At 41.2% G+C, this 20,519-nt stretch overlaps 9 protein-coding genes across 9 annotated transcripts; 3 read left to right on the plus strand and 6 right to left on the minus strand.

Annotated features, from left to right (window-relative positions):
* Positions 1-1,205: 1,205 nt before the first annotated feature.
* On the plus strand, positions 1,206-1,781 carry JH06_2213 (hypothetical protein; the record flags this gene model as incomplete). The annotated part of the gene is made up of 2 exons (XM_014671806.1): positions 1,206-1,266; positions 1,297-1,781. 2 exons carry the CDS (start codon positions 1,206-1,208, stop codon positions 1,779-1,781), a joined length of 546 nt encoding a protein of 181 aa, XP_014527292.1.
* Positions 1,782-3,706: 1,925 nt separating this feature from the next.
* On the minus strand, positions 3,707-4,454 carry JH06_2214 (hypothetical protein; the record flags this gene model as incomplete). Its single annotated transcript, XM_014671807.1, has 4 exons — positions 3,707-3,857; positions 3,889-3,974; positions 4,005-4,335; positions 4,366-4,454. 4 exons carry the CDS (start codon positions 4,452-4,454, stop codon positions 3,707-3,709), a joined length of 657 nt encoding a protein of 218 aa, XP_014527293.1.
* Positions 4,455-4,786: 332 nt separating this feature from the next.
* Positions 4,787-6,746, minus strand: JH06_2215 (hypothetical protein; the record flags this gene model as incomplete). The annotated part of the gene is made up of 4 exons (XM_014671808.1): positions 4,787-6,336; positions 6,365-6,553; positions 6,585-6,683; positions 6,713-6,746. The coding sequence occupies 4 exons, from the start codon at positions 6,744-6,746 to the stop codon at positions 4,787-4,789; spliced, it is 1,872 nt and encodes a 623-aa protein (XP_014527294.1).
* Positions 6,747-6,844: 98 nt separating this feature from the next.
* JH06_2216 (RNA polymerase II elongator) lies at positions 6,845-8,695 on the minus strand (the record flags this gene model as incomplete). The annotated part of the gene is made up of 5 exons (XM_014671809.1): positions 6,845-7,066; positions 7,096-7,197; positions 7,227-7,616; positions 7,646-8,052; positions 8,083-8,695. 5 exons carry the CDS (start codon positions 8,693-8,695, stop codon positions 6,845-6,847), a joined length of 1,734 nt encoding a protein of 577 aa, XP_014527295.1.
* Positions 8,696-10,081: 1,386 nt separating this feature from the next.
* Positions 10,082-12,479, minus strand: JH06_2217 (ferredoxin; the record flags this gene model as incomplete). Its single annotated transcript, XM_014671810.1, is given in 5 exon segments — positions 10,082-11,972; positions 11,988-12,134; positions 12,167-12,200; positions 12,232-12,372; positions 12,404-12,479. 5 exon segments carry the CDS (start codon positions 12,477-12,479, stop codon positions 10,082-10,084), a joined length of 2,289 nt encoding a protein of 762 aa, XP_014527296.1.
* Positions 12,480-13,451: 972 nt separating this feature from the next.
* JH06_2218 (chitobiosyldiphosphodolichol beta-mannosyltransferase-like protein) lies at positions 13,452-14,959 on the plus strand (the record flags this gene model as incomplete). Its single annotated transcript, XM_014671811.1, has 6 exons — positions 13,452-13,544; positions 13,576-13,725; positions 13,755-13,947; positions 13,977-14,325; positions 14,355-14,474; positions 14,506-14,959. 6 exons carry the CDS (start codon positions 13,452-13,454, stop codon positions 14,957-14,959), a joined length of 1,359 nt encoding a protein of 452 aa, XP_014527297.1.
* Positions 14,960-15,213: 254 nt separating this feature from the next.
* JH06_2219 (hypothetical protein) lies at positions 15,214-15,971 on the minus strand (the record flags this gene model as incomplete). Its single annotated transcript, XM_014671812.1, has 5 exons — positions 15,214-15,305; positions 15,335-15,482; positions 15,512-15,802; positions 15,834-15,914; positions 15,945-15,971. 5 exons carry the CDS (start codon positions 15,969-15,971, stop codon positions 15,214-15,216), a joined length of 639 nt encoding a protein of 212 aa, XP_014527298.1.
* A 141-nt stretch (positions 15,972-16,112) lies between these two features.
* Positions 16,113-17,911, plus strand: JH06_2220 (glycosyltransferase; the record flags this gene model as incomplete). The annotated part of the gene is made up of 9 exons (XM_014671813.1): positions 16,113-16,167; positions 16,202-16,365; positions 16,396-16,511; positions 16,552-16,768; positions 16,798-16,951; positions 17,000-17,316; positions 17,347-17,483; positions 17,512-17,757; positions 17,788-17,911. 9 exons carry the CDS (start codon positions 16,113-16,115, stop codon positions 17,909-17,911), a joined length of 1,530 nt encoding a protein of 509 aa, XP_014527299.1.
* A 431-nt stretch (positions 17,912-18,342) lies between these two features.
* Positions 18,343-20,506, minus strand: JH06_2221 (kinesin-like protein; the record flags this gene model as incomplete). Its single annotated transcript, XM_014671814.1, has 11 exons — positions 18,343-18,450; positions 18,488-18,687; positions 18,718-18,786; positions 18,811-19,204; positions 19,235-19,289; positions 19,319-19,455; positions 19,486-19,845; positions 19,877-20,114; positions 20,145-20,269; positions 20,300-20,368; positions 20,399-20,506. The coding sequence occupies 11 exons, from the start codon at positions 20,504-20,506 to the stop codon at positions 18,343-18,345; spliced, it is 1,863 nt and encodes a 620-aa protein (XP_014527300.1).
* Positions 20,507-20,519: the final 13 nt, after the last annotated feature.

Genomic DNA, 20,519 nt, shown 5'->3' on the forward strand with positions numbered 1-20,519 from the left:
TCGTCGCTTCAAGAATGGTTTCCAAGAGGGACATGAGGCTCCTGCTCATAAGTGAACTGGACAGTCGTATGGAAACAGCATTTTCTTATCTGTTTGTTTACAATTTGCTTTGTCCTTTAGGTAATGGAGGTCCAGTTTTCCTATATCTTTCTGGTGATATAGAACCAAGGTCCTGCATCACTTGAACCTCTTTAAATGTATATCCTAAATGATCTACAAGACCTCTTGAATTGGTGCATCCAGTCAGAATGTGGATTCAGCGAAGATGGTTTCTTCGTCTGAAAGAGGTCTATCAAACACTAATAATATATCTGCGTGTGAATGGAACATTTTGTCAACCAGATCAATGCAGCTGAACCAGTTTCTGTAAGTGAACTTCGATCATTACAAGGACAGGCGCTGGAAGATGCTCTGGGAGTATATTCCCTTCATTTATTTCATTGTAGACTATCGAAAGAGTACAATTCGCATGCTACATCGATGAAAACAGTGATCACTTGAAACTGTTCAAATCTCTTAAACAGCTGGAAGTATTTCACTTACCTCAGAAGGAATTGGCAACAGTTCTATCGCATCTGAGGGACATCACACTCCATTGGAGGAACCATGGAATACCTGATTGGGGAATTGAAGGTCTTATCATCCGAGGTACTCCTTTCAAGTTGTTTGTGAGATAGAATGTCAAAGTTCAACCGAAATATCTAACACCCTGTGTTCTCTCTTCTCCGATAGTATCCTCAAGAATATCACAACATTCCACTGGATTACAAGACACAAAGACAAGGCATCGGAACTAGGAGACAAGAATTGGATCCGATTGTGCGATGCAATTCGGACTGTGCCTTGTCCTCATCTTGTCAGTTTATGCATCCCCAATAACAACATTGGAGAGAAGGGATGCAAGGAGTTTGTGCGATTATGTTTTGACAACAAATGTGCTGGGATCAAAGAACTTGATTTCTCGGGGAATCGAATAGGAAATAATGGAGTTATTGAACTCTTCAGGGCCATCCAGATTGTGAACTTATCGCATCAGATGGAGTACCTCAATATCGAAGACAATGGAATTGGATCTCGAGGGATTCGACTCTCCTACAATTATCTTAAACTCTGTGATTTCCACAATCTAATTACCCTTCGGATTGGACGTATACATGATGAGGATCTGTTCCATAGACAATGCAATAGGGAAGAAATCTCTTGAAATGTTCTGTGATGTTCTTACCTATCATCCACTACCCAAACTACGCTGCTTCGATATGTCAGGTGAATCATCTAACCCATTATAACTAATAGATATCAAAATTGGAGATGAAGGAATGACAGGTCTTGTAGCTCTTCTTCGAAGCAGTATTACTCCTGTGTTAGAAGAACTAATCTTCCGTGGTTGTGGTCTGGGAGAGAAGGAATTGAATCATCTCAGCTATGCAATTCAAGATGGATTCTGTCCTACACTGCGGATACTTGATCTCTCTGATAATGGTATGAAGACCAAAGGAATTATCGCTATTCGACGAATGCTATGCAAAACATATCTCCCTTGTCTCGAAGTATTGGACCTTAGCGACAATCGACTTGGAGACAGTGGAATCACAGAGCTCGGAAATGCATCCGATCTGAAGTGTCTTAGTCAAATCAAGATTCTTTATCTTTGCCGAAATCAGATCAGCGATGAAGGAGCCAGCTGCATCTACTTATATATTCGTAACAAGCTTTGGAGTAACTTAGAACAACTCTTCTTGGATGGTATAAATAACAATTCACTGATAAACAGACAATAACTTCTCCAAAATATCGCTTGTTCATTTGCGATCTCTCGTTGAAATGAGTAACCACTTGCATTGTATCTATCTCAACGAGATGTCGAAGAAACGAGATACTCTTGTACACAGTGAACAACCCATGAATCGACTTCCCAGCAGAGTTCATTCGGATGATAATGGAAGTAAGAATAGCTATTCCTTGTGAACGAAGATGAAATCACAGATGAGGAGTGTCTGCGAGAGATATTTGGTCCATCCACAGAAATGATCATCCCCCCTTGCACATTGAAGAGAACGTCGGACGAGAAGGATAGTTCTTGGTCCCCAGTAATCGCTAAAATGACTCCAATGTCAGATTCTATTGGCTTAGGTGTTGATAATGAAGTGTACTCTAGTCCCATTGCTTGATTGACTGTATTCCAATTATTTGTTGTTTCTTGTTCGAATTTCACCATCAATATAACAATATCTTTCCTTTTGAGCAAAGAACAGAATTATCTTCATTATGGATTCTTGTACATTGCCATTTACTCCACGATATCAGCGTAGTAGATAACAGAATAAATAATACAAAGGGACAAGTCTTTGTGAAGAGGATCTAATCCCTGATTTATATGAGGAATCCAAACTAAAATCCCGGAAGAAGATTTCTGCATTCCTAGAAAAGGAAAGCTATGTGATGATGAACGAATTCCGTTCGTATAAGGAATGTGGACTTGTAGTAGGTGTTTCTGGGTTTTGAATATAGAAGATACCTCCTTATCGAGTCTTAATTGAGGAGAACATCTCGGTACAAGTGATCAAGTACATTTATGATCATCCAAATGTTTCAGGAAAAGATATCTTTATATATAATATTGCTATGAGTCCTTGATGCGTACAAATCTATGATCATTTATGGAAGACTCTTCGGCTCACTCTTACGTATGTATATCGAACAAAGGATCAGAGATATATTTATTCGGAGTTAGATAAGGTTCTTGAGTTCTACTGCAAATACTATTCTCGTTTTCCGGATTCGATCTATGGAATACTGGAGATCCATGAACCCGTCATTGCGTATCAACAAATTTCAAAATGAAAGGTAGATCATTCACAGAAGATGGGATTATAAAGTATCGACCAACTAAGAAGGAGCTTACCGAAGAGTTGATCTGTGATTGTGCAAAATTGGATGAGTTATACTATGTTTCTCAACACCTCGATCTCTTCAATCTAGACTTTTGCACTGTATTATCCCTATCATCTCCCTATCAATAGAATCTCATCGAATCATCTCAAGAAACTGCTTGTCGTCGGTTGTCTATATACATTGCTAATGATGGTGAATCTTGGAGTTTCCTTCCTCGTACCTATAAACTATTTGAGTCGTATTTATTGTTCATCTCACTAAAGGCTAGAAAAGGAACAGTATTTGAATTGGAATATCGTCTTCTTCTAATTCGTGCATATCTGAAACAGTATTCCTTCTTATTTGTTTCTCTCTAGTTATTCACATCCAACAGAGTGGACATCCTTCCTCAATCCATATACAGGCACTGAAATCGTGTTTCCTCCCTGTTTGATCACACCAGAGACATGTAACCCAGAATTTGGAAAAGAAGGATTGATTGACACTCGGTTTGTATCTCATCTGGCTCCTAAAGAGATTTGTTTTGAAGCAATGGTGATTGATGCAATGTGCTTCTATGAAGATAAGTGTGCTACAGATCAAGAGATTCTGTCATTCATGAAATTGAATCCTTTCTGCTTGATTGATGATGAACAGATAATGTTAGGAGTAAGAGATTGAATCATGTTAATGAATAGACCATTCGGAATGTCTTATGGTATTTGACCTCGGTTAATCTAAACTGCTCTTTTACAATTACATATATTCCTTCAACACATAAATTCAAACTCACTCTTAAAGAGAATAGTTCATATGTTTGATTACAAACAACTCATAAATCCAAATCACCATCATCCCATCCACCACCATTCATCTCCTCTTCTTCATCTGACATTGGTAATACTGAACTGGGTTTCACATGAACTGTTGAAGGAGTCAGTGACTTATTCAACATGGCTTGCGAACGATTACTCACATCCACTCTACAAAATCATCTCCTTCTTCCTTCCCTACTTCACATCCAAGCCAACCTCACTAAAAATATCATTTGGTTCCACTTTGGTATCAGGAGTAGGCTGCTTCTTTGGTAACGAGCGTCGCTATAATTCATTCTTTCTCCTTATTCTCACTTCCATATTCTTTTTCAGCTTCATTCCTACTCCAATCTTCGAAGTCCTAATCACCGGCTTGATTTCCACTGGTGATGCTTCTGTTGCATCTCGTGATGTCTTCCTTACTAAGGAAGACTCACTTCCAGCTAACTTATCATTCCCTGCTCCTGTTGTCCTCATTACGGAACACATAGAACATCGATCATCAGACCCATGATTCAGATACTGACAAGCCATACATCTCCATGTCTCTTCTGCAGTGTTACTTGTGAGAGGAACAGTTGATGGGGAGGTTTCATGATCAGGAACTAAGAGAAGTTGTTTCTCTGGATCATAGACTCGGATTTGTCTATTCATGATACTCTGTCATCATTCTCACAGACCCATTTTCTGTCGTTGTGAACCTGTCTTAATAAATTGAAGAATAGCCAAGAGAACACACAATATTACAATTAGAACCATGATCATTGTTAACAATGTGGATATGACACTTCGTTTTGTCATCACTTCTTTAGTTCCTGTATCAGCAAGAACAGAACCCAAAGGATTCGGGTTCTCTCCCTTCTTAGAATGAATTTGACAATTCACATAGTAACGACGATGTGCTGGTAAGTCTCTGAATGAGAGTTGATCATTCTTATGAACAGACACTGTTTGACTAGCAATTTGTTGGCCCTGATCATTTCTTAAAATACAAACGGCGTCTCGGCCCATATTGGATCTTAATCGAAATGAAATGCTATCAGTAGTAGAAGATAAAGATTCAATCAGAAAGTAGGCTATTTATGAGCAACAATGAGTCAGATACATTCAAGAGTACGGGTTGTAAGCTTAACTTCTTCAAGAGACTGTTTCATTGGGATACCTTCTTTGGATTCAGCGTAACACCAGATCTGATACTCTGTGTTGGGTATGAGGTCTTTGAAGTATAATGATGCACGACGACGAACCATTCGTTGAGATCCTGTTCGAATCAGATCAGTCGTAACATCTGAAGTAGCTTCCTTCAGTACCTTACACCAGACTCTGGATTCCATTGAAGACTTCACATAAACTTCAAGAGAGAGAGGAGTTTGTTCAATGATTCGTGTATTGATATCAGGAGCAGGAGGAGGTTCAACAATCACTGGTAATTCAAGAGGCCCAAAAAATATATTAGGGGATACGTAGCCAATGCAACCGACTCCTTTCACAGCTTGAAGATCAGCTGTAACCAAGTAGAGTGTATCATGCCCGTTGGTATCCTTCAGATCTTGTCCCAACAATGTAACACGGTACATCAGACCTTCTGTTGATGGCATTTTCTCCTTATTCAGAATGACTGTACAAAACATCTTCATTGATGAAGCAGCTTTGAAAGATGGTGTGAGAGCAATACGATTTCCTATAATTCGCATGTTAACTTCCAACAATTCGAAGATTGGTTCTTCTGTAACTGACTGTTCTTGTGCTTCTTCTTCAATATTTAAGGATTCTCTATGAGGAATACCTTGGGGAGGTTTCTTTTCAGGTCGAGAAGTTATTAGAGTTTCCTTTTTCGATTCTTGGTTCTCTTCAACTAGAGTATTCTCATTTTCTGGTTTCGTTTCTTCTTCCTTATGAGGATTCTCGTTTACTGGTTGGTTCTCTTCATCATCCTCCTCTTCATCCGATGAGCTCTCTCCTTTCTCTTCTTCTTCAGCACGCTCATCGTTCATCACATGCTTCTTCTCATCTTCCTCCTCTTCATCAGGTGAACTCTCTCCTTTCTCTTCCTCTTCAGTAGCCTCATTGTTCTTCACATGCTTCTTCTCATCATCTTCCTCTTCATCCGATGAGCCCTCTCCTTTCTCTTCCTCTTCAGTACGCTCATCTCTCTTCACAGGTTTCTCTTTATCTTCCTCCTCTTCATCAGGTGAACCCTCTCTTTTCTCTTCCTCTTCAGTAAGCTCATCGTTCTTCACATGCTTCTTTTCTTCGTCTTCATCAGTATCCTCCTTTTCAATAGATATATCCCTTTTCACAAGTATATCCTCTCCGTTCTCACTGGTCTCTTCCTTCGTCATAGGACTGTTTTCTTCCCTTTCCTTTTCAGTTTCGCTATCATCCATCACTGGTTCTGTTTGTCTCACTTTCTTCTCCTTTCGAACAGTTCCATCTTCCCTGATTGCCTTCCGCTTCTTACGTCTGTCAGTCACAACAATGCTCTCCATTTCTCCATTCTCATCACGCTCTTCTGTCTTCTGCTTTCCATCTTCCTCTTCTGAAGAATCCACAGTTCTATTCTTTCGAGAAGAACGATTGCCAGCTTTGATCTTCCTGACCACAGAACTGTTTTGCTCCGAAGTTTCTGTAGATTCAGACAGACCATCTATATCATAGAAAGGAACTTAAAGTACTATCATCCCGCAGTTTGGACTTCTTATTTCGTTTCTTTGTTTTCCTCGTTCCAGTATCGATTTCCTCTTCAGAACTCAAAGAGTTCTCTTCTGAGTTCAACCTATGCTTCTTCTTTGCTTTCAACTGTCGTATTGAATATGATACATCTCTCATCTGGTCTAATTTCAAGGAATCATCTCCAGACGATTCTAAACATCAACTCAACCAAACTAGACCCACTGTCACTCTTGGAAAAAGCAACAACTGTTGAGGGATTTATGTTATCAGTATGAACTGATGGAATTGATACACATACTGCAACAAGTTGGATCAATAAGACTACGTTCTATTCATATCTTTTCTCCTACAACAGAGAAGCTTAAAATGCAAACCAGCCTTCATCCCTGTTTATCAGTGACCATTACGAGTGAACTGAATGTAAAGTGATTCTCGTTTCTTGATAATCAATATCAAGCTTGACTATACAACAAACAATCGACTTATAGACGAAGAGAGAAAAGGTAGATTCCATTGTTTTCACATCCAATAAGAATGTTTCCACTGTTATTTTCACCAAAGTACTCTTCACGGTTTCGATTCTCTCCAGCAGATTTCTTCACTGGAAGCCAATCAATGGAATTAATCTTTGCGCCAAAATGAAGAGAAGGCAGATCTTCTTGTTGGATCGTCAATTCATTCTCCTTAACACAGATTTGCTTGAACTACAATAAATTCGCCTCTAAAAACCCACATAAACATCACCTTTCTCTGTACCAAACGCAAGAATCGATTCATCCATGGGAGATACTGACACAGCCGTAATCGCATCATCACATTGGAATTCAGTTATCATCTATCCTTCAATCTCATATCCTCTCTTACTCGAACTGCTCCTTCTTCTGTAACTCCATAAATATGACCTGAACAGTCTCGTGAAACTGTCACAAATACAGCCATTTCTTGGGATGTTCCATCTACCTTCAATACCCGAGAATGAAGGAACACAGGAGCACATGCCCAGATCACACGTGAATGAGCTTTGGGTAGTGATGTGAATAGTTCAAATGAACGATTTGGACGCAGTCTCCATAGAAATAGAGTTCGATCCTTGCCTACAGAGAGCATGATTCGTGTGGTTCCCAGCCACGTCATGCAAGTCATAGTCACGGTACTCCTGTGACCAGAGAGATATTGGATAAGTTGTAATCGACCATCATCTCCACTTGAAGCATTATCCCACACAGACAATACGCTGTCTTCAATCGAGCTTCCCTATCCTTCAATGTATCATTCAATCATACGATAGTTGATGTAACAAGGAGGTCCGTATCCTCATCATACATGATGGTGTGGAAATCCTGATTTGTATATCGATTGAACAGGAAGCAGGCCTCACTAAATAGCAGACCCTTGCACAATCGACTTTCATTCAATGTGTTTCCAGCGAGATTACTGACACATTGTAACACATCCATGGATACCAAATCCTCGAGATTTCCTTCGTTTGCCATCAACATCATAGCATCTCCTTCTTCATTCTCTCCTTCTCTCTCTCGAAGATCTTCACATACACAAGCTGTTCCAGTTGACGCATCAATGTCAATACCATATTTTGCTGCTGTATTGCGGGCTTGGTCAATTGGAATACCTTTCAAACTCAATCCTAACTCAGGAGCCAAAGCTGACCAATAGTACGTATTTGGCAAATCTGTTCCTTATTCTGTCATTCCATAATTACCATCGATTTTAATTGGATGAGTTGCATGATCTGCTGTTATAACCAGAGAATTGAATAGAAGGAGATTCAAGAACGTGGGAGTGAACACACGACATTTCTTCTCTTCATTGATTGTTACTAACCGTCCTAATTCTTCATCACTTAGCCCCACATCCGGATCCAGTGAGGTGTGGTCTTGAATCCACACAACATTCGTCACCGGATAACCGTGAACCACAGGACGGGACACTTCTTCCCAGCGGGAGGGAAAGGACGTCTCACAACCCCAAACTCGAACTGTCCGATCACGAGACGAAGAGAGAAGGAGATGACCGTAACGAGAAAACCGAGCCTGAGAAGAAGCAGAATGGCCTGAGAAGAAGGGAGTAAGATAGAGAGATTGGAGGTGACAAAGAGAGTCTTCAGTGAAGGAGAAGGGAGTTTCAGACCATTGGAACATGGCACCTTGATAACCATACCCAATCACTGTACGGTGATCACTAAACAGATTCCAGAATCCTCCATAGAATCCTTGGGAACCAATCAGATGAGGCTGCAGGGTGAGAATGGACGTAAACAAGCCAGATCCAGTAAGAGGATTTTCTGGAGCAAACACATGAATTGCCCCATCCATGGAGGCACTTAACAAGAGGAATGGTTGGAACCAATCTACGAGTCACATGTTTCATTGAGAAGAACGGTTATGAAGACAAATGATTGGATGAGGTTCCATTGAACTCAGTAATGTTCGACTGACCTCAAGAACCGACTCTAATGTAATGCGACAGGCATTATTCCGAAGCATGAATGAATGAATGTGATCAACTGTCTCGACTCCATATTCAATTCTGTGAACACGACAGCGACCATCTTCGCATGCCGTAATGACGTGCCATGATATGATTTGATTCTCTTGGAACAAGTAGTGGAGACGAATGGAAGTTATCCAGTTCTCAAAACACTAGAATAATATGATAGGAATAGAAATACAGTTAATGAGCCGATCATGGTAAGTGAATGATCTGAAACATTCAAATTGTACAAGTACAAACGATTGTCAGTTCCAGCAAGGAAAACTAAAACATCTTGTTGATTGGAGGCAGGTTGGAGAGGTAAACAATGCATCGATGTGTAATAAATGTCTTCATTTGGTGAAAGCATGTGGAAGATCTCCTTCCACTCATCGCCATAGTGAGAACGATAATAGCAATATAGAGATCGTTTCTCTGTACTGACTAACAGAATTGACTCATGGTCACTTAATGAACCACAATAAACACATTCTAATCGTCAACCATCACAAACCGTATCTACCAATCAATTCTCCAATGTTCCACTTTTGGAAGGATGTCCAATTCCCGTTCTATGGATTATTCCCATTTTCTTCACGAACCTCATCTCGCTTCCAAGAAACAACAACACCATCACATCCACACGAGATCATTTCTTCTTGAAAGTCCATCAAGGAATGTAAATAACCATTTTGCTGATTGGGAACTAATGTGAGACAATTGATCTCTTCTTGATGATTTTGAAGGACCTGTGTGACTTTTACTGTCTACAATTTAGTGAACGAGTTGAGAAGTACAAGGGGATTTGCTACGATGATATCTTTTCCACTCGCGTATGCAAGATAAGGAGCTTCATTGTTCTGACTATATGATAATGTAATTTCGTTAATAGTTACCGATTTGGAACGACAAAACAGCATCGTTGATGAGTACATCCTCTCGAAATGAAGGTTTGTTCCAGTTTCATTCTTCAGGAAGCGATATTATGTCAGAACAAGTCTTATTGTATATGATGACCCGAAATATTTCATTTGAATAGGAGTATAAAGAAGACATAACAAGCACGCATAGCCTAATTGGATAAGGCGCTTGCCTACGGAGCAAGAGATTGTGGGTTCAAGTCCCACTGTGTGCTTTTCTTTTCATTTTAGTACTCCTGACTAGATTCCAATAAGTTTATGTCAATTATACTTATTCTTCTCACAACAAACATACCATCCATAATTACATTATTCCTTAAAGGCATCCACACACTCCTTCGACCAGGGCTCGAAATTAGTCTTGTACTGTTGAGGATCCTTCTCATTACCCTCTCCGCACTCGACAACACGTTCAGCACCCAACTCTTCCATTCTTTCATCAAGCTGATGAGCAGCCTCACAGAACTGCTTAAAGTTCTTTGAACCCAGACCAAACACAGCAAACTTGTGATCTTCCAGGAAATCATCGTCCAGAGAATCATCACTCAAAGCCTCCCAGAACTCCTGAGCATTGCTAGGGAACTCTCCGGCTCCATATGTACAGGTCATCAGAACCAGATTCTTCATATCGGGCAAAGAATCCACCTCCACCTTGTCCATGGGAATGACCTGAGAAGCGATACCAGCCTCCTTGAACTTACCAGCCAGCGACTTAGCAGCCTTTGCTGTAGTACCAGTCTCTGTTCCATAGAGAATCGTCACACCATCATCACCCACAGGCTCATTACTTTCAGCGGCAGCAGCAGCAGGCTCTTCCACCTTCTCGTCACGAGCACGCACATACTGAGCAGCATAGGTCGTATGAAGAAGCTCATGAGCCAAATGACTACCAGGCTTCTCAAAGAACTCACTATACAGCTTCACAATATCAGGATTCTCATGGGACTTACGCATCTTCTTCCCTGCATCAATCCTATAGATGGCATCCATTCGCTTCTGGATCGTGTCAGGGCGATTGCTGTGAGGTTGACCTCCTCCACTAATACAGCCTCCAGGGCATGCCATCACCTCCACAAACTGCAGGTCCTCCTTTCCTGCCTTGATGTTCTCCATCAGCTCGCGCGAGTATTTACTATGCACTACAGCGCAATTCACCTTCGTTCCGTTCATATCCACTGAGAACCGTTTGATTCCATCCAGACCACGGGCCTCTGTTACATCCAGCTTCTCCAAAGGCTTACCAGTCTGCAGTTCATATGCAGTACGCAGCGCAGCCTCCATCACACCACCACTGGCACCAAATATGTCTCCAGCTCCAGAGCAAATGCCCATAGGAGAATCGAAGTCCATTTCAGCGAAGTCAGCCCAATTGAGAATACCCTTCTGCTTACAGAAATCACCCAACTCCTTGGTAGTAAGAACAGCATCTACCGTAGGAACCTTCTCATTCAACCACATCTGCTTGCGTTCAATCTCGTCCTTCTTGGCAGTGCAAGGCATTAGAGACACTAGATAGATGTCCTCTGGTTTCAGGTTCATCTTCTTGGCCCAGTAAGTCTTCACTGTGGCTCCCACCATCATGTGAGGAGAACGGCAGCTGGAGAGATTGGGGATCAGTTCCGGATAACACTTTTCGGCCATGTTAATCCATCCAGGACAGCATGAAGTGAACATGGGGAAAGGACCCTTGTTTTTGATACGCTCCAGCAGTTCTGTTCCCTCTTCCATAATCGTCAAATCAGCTCCGAAATTAGTATCAAAAACGTACTGGAAACCAGCAGCCTTAGCGCAAGCCACCATCTTTCCTGTTGAAATCTCACCAGGCTCACGACCATAGTTCTCAGCAAAAGCAACACGTGTAGCAGGAGCTGCCTGCAGAACCATCACCTTACCAGCTCTCATAGCTTGCTCCACACGAGGAATGTGACTCTGCTCAGTGATAGCACCAGTAGGGCACAACACGTTGCATTGACCACAGCTAATACACTCTGTGTCCTTCAGAAGATGATGACCTGTTGGCACCACAGGGTAACCACCGTCAAGAGGATTGTTCACCAACACATCCATTCCCTGGAGCTCATGGCAAGCACGAGCACAACGCTTACAGTCAATACACTTCGACATGTCACGATGAAGAGCATAACTGTCATCACAAGACTCTGAGAGAACCTCATCCATCTCAGGAGTGTGGAACTTGGCTCTATCCATTACCTACTTAATGGGATAGTACTCGATGGTAGATGTAGTCATCAATGTCTTCAGAGCCTCATTCGAAGCAGAGCGAGCCTTAGGACTGTTAGTCCAAATATCCATACCTTCAGCAACTCTTGTTGTGCAGGAAGTCTGGATAGGGAACTCTTCTCTACATGAATCAACCAACAAGTCTAATCAAACCCTCGAATCTCTACAACACACACTCGGCACTTGCCTAGAGATCACTAACAACAAAAATTACTTACCAAGAGGAGCCAGACGAGGATGGTGGCAAACAAAAGGCACAGGAATGCCTTGAGCCTGACAAGCCTCCAAAACGGTCATTCCTTCAGGAACCTTATATTCTGTACCATTGATCTTGATAGAGAGCAAATTGCCTTCAGCAGCTAGGAGTCAGAAACAACGATCGAAACATACCAGCGGCAAACGAGCGAGCGGCCGTAGCCAAGAACAGAGATCTTCCTGCAGCGAATCTGGAAAAAGAACTAAGCATTTTAAACAACCAAAGAGACTGCGAAAAACTGAAACGTAGAACCACCGATATCTATATTGGTGCGTCTCTGGAAATCCGTTCTCCAATCAACAATCAGTATTTCTAGTATTCCTCATAGCCGGAATTGGAAATGAATTACTCTCCTCAATATCGAACACCAATCAAACAGCGTGTTCGACAAATCCAAAACTCGTAAGATTGTTCCCTCCTCCTCATGAGTAGGTCGCCTATATCAAGAGACATGCGCTATGGAGACAGATTAATGAAACGAGTCGAGGACTCATGCTTAGAAAAGGCGCGGCAACGACGCGATGTCCATTTTGTTTGGATTATTCATTTTAGAATCGTATTCGAGCTTTAAGAAACTCGAACAGTCCGGTAGATCCCGAGAAACGATCGATCGCCCAGTAGGTTCGTACTCAGTTCAACTGACGATACAGAGATATTCTACAAGACATCTTACTCGATGGCTCCTTCCTTTCAGACGGTTTCGGTGAAATGAGGATGTAATTCATAGAGTTGTCAAAAGATGAATATGAAGAAATGGTGAATGTGATTGGAGATGAATATGAGTATCATTTGAATCAGCTAGGTGGAAAAGTTGAGTATGTGTGATGTGTAGTCCAAGAATATGAAGATTTACAAGAAGAAGCAGATGTATACTATGATGAACTGCATGAAGAGTTGAATGACAGTAGGAACAGTATCATGTGTCCCTGTTGTTGTGTCGGTTTCCTGCACGAAATAGAACCGAATTATTGTGTGTGTTCACACTGTGGAATGGATGTTCATCGGAATCCCGTGGAGCTTCGGCAACAGTTCTCATCCATCTATCAGCAACATCCTTGTCCGAGAGCGTTGCACTGTCAGTTGATTCCTTTGAAGGGTCTTCTGTTTTCGTGTCCTAGTTGTAACTTTTCTATGTTTTTAGGGTAGTATTCTTGTTTGATAAAACAAACCAGTGTTTCCTTGATGACCACTGGAACTGTTGTTGTTTTGGGTGATATCGGAAGGAGCCCTCGGATGCAATATCACTGTATCTCATTAGCAAATGCAGGAGTGGATGTTCGTTTGTTTCGGCTATGTGATGATTTAGGTCAATATTGTTGGATATTCAGGAAAGAGATGTTGCGAAGAGGTGGAATCGAATAAGAGAATCACCAAATATCTTGTTGAGAGTAATCCCTTTAGTAAGCTTCCTCGAAAATTATTTCTTTTGTATGCTCCGCTGAAAGTTCTCTTTCAAGTAGTTTGTGCTCCAAGAATTGATAGTAGATCTTTCAGCTTCTCTTTCTCTTCCTTATCAAGACACCAAAACCAGATTTCTACCTTGTACAGAATCCACCGAGTATTCCAACATTGATTGTTGTGTGGATTGTTGCCCGAATTCAGGGAGCTCGATTCATCATCGATTGGCACAACTTTGGATATACAATTCTGGGCTTATCCCTTGGTCTGAATCATCCTGGTATTGGATACTCGTCTTATAAACACTAGTTGTTACCATTGCCAAATGCATTGAGCGTTTCTTCGGTCAACGAAGTGATGGGAATCTCTGTGTCACAAAAGCTATGAAAAAGTGGTTAAAAGAGGAGTGGAACATTGAGGCATCGGTGTTATACGATCGTGCTCCTTCGATGTTCCATAAAGCCTCATTGAGTGAAAAGCATGAGTTATTTGTGAGACTTCAGCCTATATTGGACATTGATTCTTGCCTTACTGAGAAAAAGAATGGAATGATTCAGGAATGTAATAATCGTCCTGCTGTACTTGTCAGTTCCACAAGTTGGACGCCTGATGAAGATTTCCATATTCTCCTTCATGCTCTTACACAATGTGATACAAAGTATTTTTCAAAAGATATCATGATTGTAGATTCAGAGAATCTGATGGTCTTCGGATTCTATGTATTGTCACAGGAATAGGACCATTGAAGGAATATTACGAGCATCAAATCCAGTTATTAAATTTGAAACACATCGCAATTCGTACTATGTAAGGACTATTTGGTGGGAGCTAAGAGTAGTTGGTTGGAGTACTCTGATTATCCAATTCTCCTCGGATCTGCAGATTTAGGAGTGTGTCTTCACACAAGTAGTAGTGGTTTGGATCTACCAATGAAAGTGGTTGATATGTTTGGGTGTGGTCTCCCTGTGTGTGCTACAAAGTTCAGTTGTATTGATGAATTAGTAAAGGATGGAAAGAATGGTCTTGTTTTTGTCAATGAAGATCAGTTGGCTGAACAACTATGGTCCTTATTGGGAGACTTCCATAAGAATCCAAAGAAGCTTATAGAACTACGGAAGGGAGCTGAAGAATGTCAGCGATTGCGTTGGGAAGAGAATTGGCGCGAATGTGCAAAACCTGTAATTATGAGATCTGATTCACTTGTTTGGATTTCAACAATGCATGATAATAAGTTTACCCCTTCTTGTTTTAGCTTCTCAAACTCACTTGTCATTAACACTTGTTCTACATGAATCTCTTCATCTTTAGCAGAGAATAAGATAGAAAGACAGTCAAACTCAAATTCAGATAAGCGACGATCCGACCGTTTGCTCACATCCGCAGCCAACACTTCACGCAATACTACTTCCATTTCTTCTGCATTTTTGTAGAACTTGAAATGATTCTCCAACTGTTTGAGCTGATTTAAGGCCTCGTCACTGAAGGATACCCGACGCAATTCCTGTTTATGGCCAACCCAACTAATCATCGTATCACTATCCTACATCTACTCAGGAACAACAGCATTGTCAATTCGGTCAAATCCTGGGTGATAAGGCTTGATATCAAGAATTGGTGATCCATCAACAATATCTGTATCTACGGTCTATTGAACTATCGAACAATACTGGAGATGACCAAGTAGCGTTTCTTTCCCCATACATGCACTTCCTCCAACTTCACCACACTGAGACCAATAGGACAAGGACGATGAGGTGTCCGTGTAGCAAACAGTCCTGTACTCTTTCCTCCAAGACGAGGTGGTCGCACTTTCGCCTATACTATAGAAAGAAGAGAAAAATTACAGGAAAAGTAAATCCCTTTTCTGTGATCGAACGATGAAGTGTTGATAAATTTGTATTCATATGGAAGACAAAGAGCACCCAGATATGACTGAATTGGGTGAGATCATCAAAAGCTGGAGGAGGAACCCACTCCTCAATCTCGATCCGAGACCGAGCATTAGGAACCAGACCGGGTTGGCGTGGAACTCCTTGACAGTGCACATAACAGGAACGAGCAAAACCAATGGGATTGAAAACATATCCATCTCCGTCCTCTTCCTTTCTCTGTCCCTCAATCACTTTCCGTAGTTCCTTTAGATAACCAAAAGCGAGATAGAAGTACCTTTTCTGCTCGAACACGTCCAACACGTTCTGAATACCGTAAAGACTCCATTGTCTTTCTTTTTGATACTTCACTATTTACCTAAGGGTGAGAAAAAGGATTCAAAAGAACGATTGCTTTCATTGCTCTTATAGCCATGAAACCTTGTACTAACTTCAGTAGTAGATATGTAATAATAGCTGAAGAGACAAGGAGGATACTGTTTGTTGACTCCATGAAAACAATACCATTTGTTGGTATATGAATTTAGTTTTCTGTAATGAAATATGATGATAGGACATGAATGAGAACATATTCAATGTCAATCAGATTCCTATTGGAGAGAGACAAGTAGGTGAATTGGTTGTTTGAGATTGATTTATTCATAGAGAAGATGACATCTGAGGGAATCCAGACCTACATCAAAACAATTCTTATTGCCACAGTTATCAAGATTCTACTCATCCCATCATATCGTAGTACTGATTTTGAAGTCCATCGCAACTGGTTGGCCATTGCCCATTCTCTACCAGTTTCTCAATGGTACTATGATGTAGGTTACTATATGTAGTATTGATTGCAGAATACATCGGAATGGACTCTTGATTATCCTCCGTTCTTTGCTTGGTTTGAGTATCTATTATCTCAATTCGCTGGATTCTTCGATCCAAAGATGCTAGAAGTGAGATTGTATCAAGCGTTCTGTGATCCCGTAGCTTACGAATCTCAACTATGTTAGTCCTCAAACCATTTTATTCCAACGTTTAACTGTTGAAGTAACAGACTTGGTACTTCTCTTCGCCATTGCTTTCTTCTTTGGTTTTCGAGGTGACAAGACAAAGCCATTTATTCTCTTGGCTCTTGCTCCAGGATTTCTGATTGTGGATCATATCCACTTTCAGTACAATGGATATCTCATCGGTCTATTCACTCTATCTGTGGCTCTTCTTTATCACGTACTATTCTACTCATGGATATTAACTAGGATCATCCATTAGCAGCTGCTTTTGTGTATTCTGTCACAATGAACTCTAAACACTTGTTCTGTTTTCAAGCTCCTATATTTCTGGTTTATATGCTTTGTACCTATTGCATTTCCACCTCCAAACAGTTTCAATGGAATCATTTCTTTCAATTAGGTTGTATTGTTATTTCAGATATGTTTATTCTGTTGTTCTTATTTCTAGTATTCTTTGCTTCACTCTTTCCCGTTCTCAAAGGTGACATTCTCTCCAACTTGAAGCAATTTCTTTCTCGATTATTCCCTTTTCAACGAGGAATTATTCACAGTTATTGGGCTCCCAATATTTGGGCCATCTATGCTGGAATCGATCGTATACTTGCTTCACTATTGACATACCTCTGTCGAATGCGTGGTTTATTCTGTAAGATCCCCGTAAAGACATCCAATACAGCAAATGGAATCGTTGAGATCGCTTCTTTTTCTGTTCTTCCAGAAATCCCCTCGATCATCACAATTCTTCTCATGTTGGGTAGTTATATCGTTGTATCCCTGTAGTTTCATCATGTCTAGCCAATTCTCATCCAACTTTGGAAGAAACCATCTCGAGAGAATCTGATTCGTAGTTTATCTCTAACGACATTGTTGTCCTTCCTGTTAGGATATCATGTTCATGAGAAGGCTATTCTGCCTACGATTGTGATTTGCGGGTATGGATGAAAGATGATTGCCAGGTAGATTATTGCTGGAACAGTCTTCTGAAGACGCCAAGGTGTATTGGATTTGTTCACTTGCAGGGACTGTTGGACTCTTCCCACTTCTGTTCACTCTTCGAGATGAGATCACAGAATTGCTTCTCACTCTCACCTATACAGTTATTAGTGCTGTGTGGTTGAACCTAAAATTCAATTGGAAGGATCAGATCATCATTTCAATTGTTGTATTGAGTGCAATTGGGTATTTCTTGCTTCCAGTCATGTTACCGTAAGTTTTATTGGCATTCTGAATGAGTAGATCTCTGCCTTTCCTCCCTCTCATGCTCATCTCTCTCAGTTGTGCCGTGGCGAATTGTTATGTTTTCCTTTTAATGTTCATTCAGTTTACTCACCATTCCAAATCCGATTTCTATGTTTATTAACAAACAGAATCACTTGCGGAACAAACTAGATACCATTATTCCAGGCTTGGGATCATCAGGTTCAGGAATCTCGAAATGGTTTGTTTGCTGGGTTGTAGGACTATTAATCTCGATCTTCAGATCACGACGACGACTAATCATCAAATCATCTTACCAACAATACTTTGGACTGGGAACCACCGTACGAGGATTGGGAGGGACCGAAGGAGAAGAACGAAGAGGTGGAATGTACATACCAGGTCGAGAAGAAAGAGCAGGTGATCCCCGCGGGGATGGTGAATTGGAATGACGCGGAGGTTGTGAGATCGGGAGTGGAGGGGGTTGGATATGAGAGGACAGTTGAGAGTTAAGAGGAGTAGGAGGCACTATGAAGGAAGAATGAGGTGAGGGTGAAGAGGGAACAGTGGGAGGAGACGAGGGAATAGCAGGAGCTAAAGATGGGAGAGCAGGGGGTAACTTCGGTGAATGAGAAGAATGCTGAGAATGAAGTGAACCATATAGCGGGAGTTTCTTGATAGAAGACCCAGAATTACGTAATTCTTCCTATTTTTCATCATTCATTATGGTGTGTACAACGTGATTAGCAGCCAATCGATCTAATAGCATTTGCTTCTGCTTCTTCAATTCTTCCTTCTCTGTCTGAAGACTCTGAATCTGTTTCTCCATTTCTTGTACCTTCCGTTCCTTCTCCTGTAACTTCAATTCTGATTCACTCAGCATTTTCTCATAGTCATCCATCTGACCATTGATATTAGCACTGCCATCCTTCATCATTGCTATGTCTCAATCTGATTCTTCATTCTTACCCAGTTCATGTTCCATCTCTTCAATATGATTCAACACCTTCTCCACCTGAAGGTTCCCATTCAGTCCAGCTAATCATTATCTCTCCATTCCACACCTGCCTTCCATCACATCAATTTGACGCTGTAGTCTCATGTTATCTTCCTCCACATACATTAACTGAGATCGTAACTCTTCTACCACCTTTGTCTTCTCTGCTTCAATTGCCTCGATACGTCTCTGTTGCTGCTTCTCCAGCATCTCAAATGAAGTCCGCATATCAGACTGAACTGGATCCTCTTCTTGTGCCTTTCGCTTCGTGATCTCAGCCACAATTTCACGACGAACATTGTATTCTGTTATATCAATTGCTTGCTGGATCTCTTCATCTCGCTTCTCACGTAGAGTACGTAATTCTCGTTCTCTGTCCGTTAGCAAGCGTTTCAATCGATCCACTTCATCCGTCTGTAAAGGTCGAATCGATACAGTGTTGGTCGTTGTTTCTCCTTCCTATTCATGATACCCTTCCATCATTCATACAGCACCAAGACGTCGACCACCTGCGGTACGAAGTGGAGGAGGCTTGCTATCAACTCTAGTTCATCAACCACATTTCAATCATACCGAGTCTGCACAGTCTTAATATTCTTAACAATAGTCGTCTGTTCCAACACGTAAAACGTCTCATCGAAATCAACACGATCACTACTAATATTGAGAATCATATGGACAGGTCCAGCTAAACTGCCTATGATTGATGTCTAGAAATCAGAAAGAGAATAAGAAAATACAGAGAGGAGATGAGTAAGTTTGCAATTGCGAAAAATCATTCGCTGATTGTTCTTGCTAGGATTTACCATAGTTCGCAGACAGAGCATTAAATACAAGAGATCGGTATTAATAGCTCCAGCCTCTACCGTACGCTCACCTGTCACCTGGGTTCGAGAAACTCGCTCGCTACCAGCCAGATCCACAATACGACACGAAGCAATAATGTCCTTAGTAAACTGACGAGTACGAATCAGATTCAGTGTACACATAGTATGAGATCGAGATGAATCCAGATTCATCTTAGTCTCAGCCATATGTTTTTCCTTCGTTCCCAGTTCAATGAGTTGCATTCCTTCGGCTTTACTTTTTACGGTTTTCTCCTACACATCATAACAACATATCCAAGCTAACAGTCAGACCAACCACATGGAGAACTCCTTGCATATCAGAACGGGCCATCAAACTTGGTTTACTCTGACCAGAACGGATTGTTGGAGAGAGAAGGTCATAGATGTTATTCTGGTAATCTTCGAGGAAACTCATCTCCAGAGAAATATGGTCCAATTCATCCTTGAAACGATTCTTAAACTCTGGTGTTCCCATCCCATCAATGATGTAGCTCAGAGAACGTGGAATCAGGCCCGGACAACTATATGTCACTCGAAGAACTTAGTCTCACTCTCCAGGTCCCAAAACAGTATAGGTTTTACCACTACCTGTAACACCATAAGCCATAATCAAGCAACTATTTCCTTGCAGAAATCCATCAAGAAGCGGTTTAGTTGTGGTATCAAAGACTTGTTCCTAATTCTCAGACTATACACCTAAGTCGACCTGTGTAGATGCTGGAAGGAAGATATCTTGATATTCAAATTCTGCCTCAATACGACCCTTCTTGTAATTCTATCCATGACGCATATCCATCAGAAATACCTGCGAATCTTCCGGAACGGTAACCTTCAATGTTTTCGAGTCTTGAGGGTGCAAATACTCTGTGGGCTCCATCTTACCATTCTTCTGTGGTCGAATACGCAGAAACATTCGAAATGGGTGT

This window comes from Blastocystis sp. subtype 4 (genome assembly GCF_000743755.1).
Source record: "Blastocystis sp. subtype 4 strain WR1 chromosome Unknown seqid_0133, whole genome shotgun sequence".
Taxonomy (NCBI): Eukaryota; class Bigyra; order Opalinata; family Blastocystidae; genus Blastocystis; species Blastocystis sp. subtype 4.